The sequence below is a fragment of the Homalodisca vitripennis genome, chromosome 2 (genome assembly GCF_021130785.1).
Source record: "Homalodisca vitripennis isolate AUS2020 chromosome 2, UT_GWSS_2.1, whole genome shotgun sequence".
Lineage (NCBI taxonomy): Eukaryota > Metazoa > Arthropoda > Insecta > Hemiptera > Cicadellidae > Homalodisca > Homalodisca vitripennis.
In genome coordinates, this window is record NC_060208.1 from 162,553,218 (window position 1) to 162,559,017 (window position 5,800).

The following is a 5,800-nucleotide window of genomic DNA, read 5'->3' on the forward strand; positions in this document are numbered from 1 at the left end:
CCAGGAAAGGGTTAAAATAGTATACATCAATCAGGCCTCCACTCGAACTTTTACTTGATACATCTCTACTTTTCCTGTATATTAATTTACATTACCAACTGGATTCAGCAAACAATATCAGCCACCTAATCCATACAAGTGGGCTTTTGTAAATAAAATCATAAATAGCATGAAAGGAGGAGAAATTACAAACAACTAGATCAAAAACCGTAATATGAAAACATAGCTTCCATTAAGGCTTCAGAAACAAACAAAAAATACTGCCGAAGTTGTACTAAATTTTTTACAAGGTACAAAACATAACAAAAGATATCTATAAAAATATTTATTTTCAGTCAATGTTGTTTATATATCTTAAACATTACATATGTTAACTTTTCATAAACTCACACAATGTTTTTGGTTTACTGAACCAAAATCGTACGAGATCCACTTCAATATCAACAGAGCTTTTAGAATGGAACTTGTAAGTTTGAGGCAGATTAAACCTAAGTTCTGCCACAACTTTGGCCTCTACTTCCCAGCTTCGGGCAGCAGCCAGGACGTGGCGTCTGGTAGAAGTCTTGTGCAGAGAGTACACAGCTGTGTTAGCTAGTTTCAACCCGACCTTCACAAACTCCATATCCACTCCTTTTTGTCTTGTTCCAAAAGGAGGGTTCATCACCACTGTATCAAAACAATTGTCCCAGCGATCACCGAGGTCTTTAACTACGTTGCACAAAACCGCATCACATCCCTCCATCTCAAGGTCTTCACGGTTGCCATTGAATATATCTAAAGCTTCTTCGTCAATATCAAACCCCACACACAGGCCAGCACCCAGCATCACTGAGCCAAATGTCAAGGTACCACAACCACAGCCTAGGTCCGCCACCATCTTCCCCTCCAGGTCTCCATAGCTACTCTGGATAGTGTAGAGCATGCAGGCTGCTAGGTGAGGTGTGGTTGCATACTGTTCCAGATGTATCTTGGGTTTATCAAATACTTCTATCTGCTGTAAGTACTGCTCTAGTGTCTTCAGTTTTATTCGAGCCATACTTATTTGTTGTCGAATCTGGGTAATACTGGCAAAATAACATTGCCAAACAAAGAGTCCTGAGGGATAAAGTAACCGAATGAAGCTTGTGCTCCACGCTGAATAGATGACAAATGTTCTGGACCTGGACTGGGAATCTGAAACATTTTAATATAATATTAAAATTGTCTACAATAAATACATGTTTTCTTCAATTTAGCGTGGTTAGCAATTTTGCAAGACATGGCCTTCTAGAACTACTTTCCCAAAAGCCTATAAATAAAGCTCATAGTCACCTATTGAAATTAAATTAACAATATCTTTAGTTTACAAGAGAAAGCTGTTCAGCAGCACAACCACTAGAAATTTATATAAGTTTCATATTCAATAGAACATACTACCTCTGTTTTAGCTATAACTTGCCTAGCTACAAAACCAAAAGTAAAAATTGTACTGCAAATGAAACAGAACACAGCTATGTAGTAACAGAACCTATGCCATTTTTACCAGCTATGTGAAAAAAATCAGCATATTCTTATAATACCTCAAAAATGTATAATAAATTAAAACACTTGCTCTAAAACACATAAATCTTTCAAACTATATAAATAACATCTTAATAATCTATTTTATGAGTAATAAAAAATTGTATTAGTATCTTTGTTCCAGCTTTAAAAAGGGCTATTTTGTTTATTAGTTTTTTAACATATTTTTTAATAACTATCTTTTGAAAAGAAAACATAATTATTGTGTTAAGATTCTCTAGAAATTCTATAACAAACACTTCACAATCTCCACTTACATTTCCTGACACAGCAGGGATGGAAAGAGGTGTAGACGTCAGAGGCACTGCCCCCTGCTTCAACAGCATCTGCTTCTTGAGCTGCAGTTCCTCCAATATTTTTCGATTGGCGAGTTCTGAAATTAATAGTTACACAAAATAAGATATATCCAGGATATATATATATATATATATATATATATATTGCTAAATATTTCTTTAAATTGTGGAATTTTAAAATTTGTAGCTACCAGGGCTCCCATAAAAGACAGTCATAGTAGTTCAGTAAACGAGTGTCAATAAGCGGGAAACTAATTATGGGATCTTGTTTGGGGTATCTGGTAGTATAACATACTATAAGTCATCAGCCCTGTAGGTGGTGGACGAGGGGGGATGGGGTTCAATGATCCCTCTCTTTTGTTTTTCACCTATATTTCAAGAGGAGTTGGTACTATAGAAAATTTACATGTACGCAAAATTAAAACTGATAAAGCTTTCTACATACCTTGTTTTTATAGTTTTTTGTTATATGTTACTGTTAATGCCATATATACTCTAGTAAATTGGTAATTTTAAAAAACCCCTTATGACAACACATTTTTTGTCAAATTTCTGTCTCAAGTGCCTCAAGTTTTCATTCCAAAGAAAATTTGTCAAAAAAGGTGATGCAGAGATAAATTGTAGTTATTTTATATATTCTAAAACAAATAGATTTATTTAACATATAAAAGTATAGCTTTACTATAATAAAATTTTAAAAGCCTAAAACGTAATTCAGTTCAACATTATTGCTCCAAATTAATTCAAAGTAAAATCGTGTTTTGAAATAAATTCAAAATTAAAATCATGTGTTCCGTTATATTCACAAGCAGTCACTTTTATCCTTGAAAATACATAAGGTAGCCTAAGTAGAAGTTATTGTCTTGTTGTAATTATATATCATATTTTAACTTGTAAATTATATTAATATTATATACATTAATTTCTAAGATTGAAAACTAGCAAAACCATAGCCTATTAACTTATTCTTTGAAATATCTATTACGTTTTTTGGTCCAACATTTTGCTTTAGGTCTTTTGGAAAGTCATATATATTGATGATGTGATAATCATAATCCGATTGTGTTGGTGGCCGCTTATTATACTGCAGCCATAATGATGACATACATACATGTGTGTTTTGAGTCACAAGGAGTCAGTTATGTTTATCCTTAAAAATAGTAAAAAGCACATAAATGTTACATTGTTTTGCTTGTAACATTTTATAAATATAGATAGGATAGATAGTTTTTTTTATATTTATCGTTAATATATTGATTTTTAACATTTTAAAACCAGTAGAACAGAACTAGCCTAGGATATACTGTTATTTGAAATACATATTAGGTACGTAATTTGTTTCGACATTTTATTTTCAGTATTTTTTTATAGTCATGAATATTGAGGATTCAATACTCATGAATATCAATGATTCGGTAATCATGATTTGATTGTGGTTACACTGCAGCCCTTTTTCCATGTAAACTTTGAGAACTTTGTTATCTACTTCTCTTATGCCTATCCATCCTTAGTTAGTTAGCCTATAACCCGCCACTCATAAACGTTATTAATTTTTATGAAATAAATTGTCACCCCTAAAAAATCCTACTGGAAATGAAAGTATGCCTGTACTAGGCTATTTAACAAAGTTGTTAGAAGTGATTTTAGATCATTTTAAGCAATGTGACTAAAGTGAACATTATCTAATCCAGTAAGTTTGGAGATTAGTAGATCACCAGCTACAGGTCTTTTGCATTGCAGGATGATTGATAAACTCTCTGAAGTCCTCATAGTCTATAATATTCCATGCAGCTTTTAGAGGGGACATTACAATATCATAACTTAAAATGTTCTAATTCATCAATAAAAACACACATACCTCTTGCATTTGGTGCTTGAAAAGCCATAACCCAATGATTTTAACCTAAAAAGAGATGTTTACAGCAACTTTAATCATTTTCTTCACCCAAGAAAAGGACTGTAATAAAATACAACTTTAACGAAGACTTAGCAGAAAACAGTATTGTGACAATACAACACTAGAATATTAGATTATATTATTTCTGGCATAAAAGAATTATGAACTGGGGGTAGGGTCCAATAAGCGGACCCGGTTTTTTATATCGAAATTGGCAAACGATATTACTTAATCATAACCATCGATATAATCAATCGATACTGATGAATTATTTTTAACAACTTAAAATTTAATAATCTATATGAACAGCTGTAAACACTTTCAAATAATAGAATTAAGGTAATATTTTAAATTTCACGTAACATTGTGTATTAAAATGGCCGTCAATCTTAGGAAGCTTCATAAAATTGCTTTAGAAGACGATAAAATATGTTTTTTATGGCTTCAGGATGTTGGGTTAGTACCTAAGAATCCATTATGTGATATTTGTGGAAAGGTAACAAATGTAACTGTCAGAGGAGCTAACATGGTCGTCTTCAGATGCAAAAAAAGAAGGTAATGGTGGACACAACTTTAGTAAAAACGTTTTCGTTCTGTTTCATTTAGTTAAAGTTATGAGTTTCCCTGATTTTGGTTATGTTCATTTATTATTTGTTATCATTAAATTCACATTTTAATTTAAACATATGATTGTTATTACTTTTATATCGATTGATAGTCTATGATTCGATATGCGAATATTAGGTATCGATGATTATATTCTTCGATATAAAAACCGGGTCCGCTTATTGGATTAAAATAAAAATTTTCTGATTTTTAGGTTATCCTCTGAAGCTAAGCAGTGTTGCCGAAGGCGAAGACAATGCAATAATTGTAAAAATTACCCAAAGTAGAACATAGTTAAAACAATGTGACTAGTGAAGAAACCAGTTTTTATAATAGTATTAAGAAATAATGATATTGTGCAATTTGAGAAGAAAAAGCATATAATATCATACGTTCAAGGTAAACAGGGCATCTGAAGAAATACTATTTTTTTTAAAATGTAAGAAATTTAAACTAGTCATCCTTTTTCACAAATAGATGTGCAGTGGAAAATAATAGCATAATATTTTGTATTTTTTTAGTTCTGGCTAGTATTAATTCTCTTATTTTGTCTTTCATGAAAGTCAAAAGTTCGCATTTTTTAGTTTTACCAAAACATGTCATAGAATTTTCTGTTTCTTGTTGACTTATACTCTATAAAAATGATATTTCGTTACATAATCATAATGTGCAATCAGTCCAACAAACCAAAAGCAACAGCAACTTTCATTGTTCTTATAAAAGTTTTAATATGTTCCTTGGAAAGCCATTTGGAACTTGAAAATGTATTGTGTTGTATCAAGAAGCTTGGTTTAAAAAAACACATTTCCACCAATATACTTCTTATGCAATAGTTATCTAGTTTTTGTCAATTTAACATTTGACGCTGGGTGCCGTAAAGGTTTGATTTTAAAACAGTTTCCCCATATCAAAATTCCAAGTCCATGCTTAAAAATAATTCTATCTAAAAATTGTTTTCTATTTATAAATGGGATTTTCTTCCAAATATCCAAACATTTTAAAGATTCATAAAGAATTTCCCGTTGAGTTGTAGTCTTTCGTTCCAGCTGAGCATGCGCCATGTTAGACGTCTATTTAGATGAATCTTTAACTATCTTACACTATAATATAGAGGAAAATGTATATTGTTGAGTTACAAATAGTCTATTTCCCTGTGTACTCGCGAAATAGATGTGGCCAGACGTTTTTTAATTCACATTTATTTTATAATATTCAAGCCATTCAGATAATGTGTTCAGTTTAGTATTTTATGTTTTGAATTTAGAACTGGATCATGATTAAATGCACTAAGGAACATTGCAGTTATATCAGCAAACGTCGCAAATATGGTTTATGGTTGAGTTGGTGCTGGTGCGCACCAACGAGGGGGGGGGGGCAAACGTCCTGCCAGGAGCATTTTATTTCAGAAATCAATCGGCTATTAGTTTATTTTGGACTAAAT

At 31.8% G+C, this 5,800-nt stretch overlaps 2 protein-coding genes across 2 annotated transcripts; both read right to left on the bottom strand.

Annotated features, from left to right (window-relative positions):
• Window positions 1-310: 310 nt before the first annotated feature.
• Window positions 311-1,036, bottom strand: LOC124354952 (rRNA N6-adenosine-methyltransferase METTL5). Its single transcript, XM_046805781.1, has one exon. The coding sequence runs from the start codon at window positions 1,034-1,036 to the stop codon at window positions 371-373; it is 666 nt and encodes a 221-aa protein (XP_046661737.1). The 3' UTR covers window positions 311-370.
• Window positions 974-3,942, bottom strand: LOC124354953 (SOSS complex subunit C homolog). Its single transcript, XM_046805782.1, has 3 exons — window positions 3,715-3,942; window positions 1,818-1,933; window positions 974-1,173 (listed from the first exon to the last, which is right to left on the bottom strand). The coding sequence occupies exons 1-3, from the start codon at window positions 3,740-3,742 to the stop codon at window positions 1,039-1,041; spliced, it is 279 nt and encodes a 92-aa protein (XP_046661738.1). The 5' UTR covers window positions 3,743-3,942; the 3' UTR covers window positions 974-1,038.
• Window positions 3,943-5,800: the final 1,858 nt, after the last annotated feature.

Bases quoted from the DNA above. Each gene is read 5' to 3' on its own strand.
- LOC124354953 (XM_046805782.1), bottom strand. From the start codon at position 3,742: ATGGCTTTTCAAGCACCAAATGCAAGAG. The intron at 1,934-3,714 runs GTATGTGTGTTT...TATTAATTTCAG, and splicing joins TCAAGCACCAAATGCAAGAG to AACTCGCCAATCGAAAAATA. The intron at 1,174-1,817 runs GTAAGTGGAGAT...AAAATGTTTCAG, and splicing joins TCCCTGCTGTGTCAGGAAAT to ATTCCCAGTCCAGGTCCAGA.
- LOC124354952 (XM_046805781.1), bottom strand. From the start codon at position 1,036: ATGGCTCGAATAAAACTGAAGACACTAGAGCAGTACTTACAGCAGATA.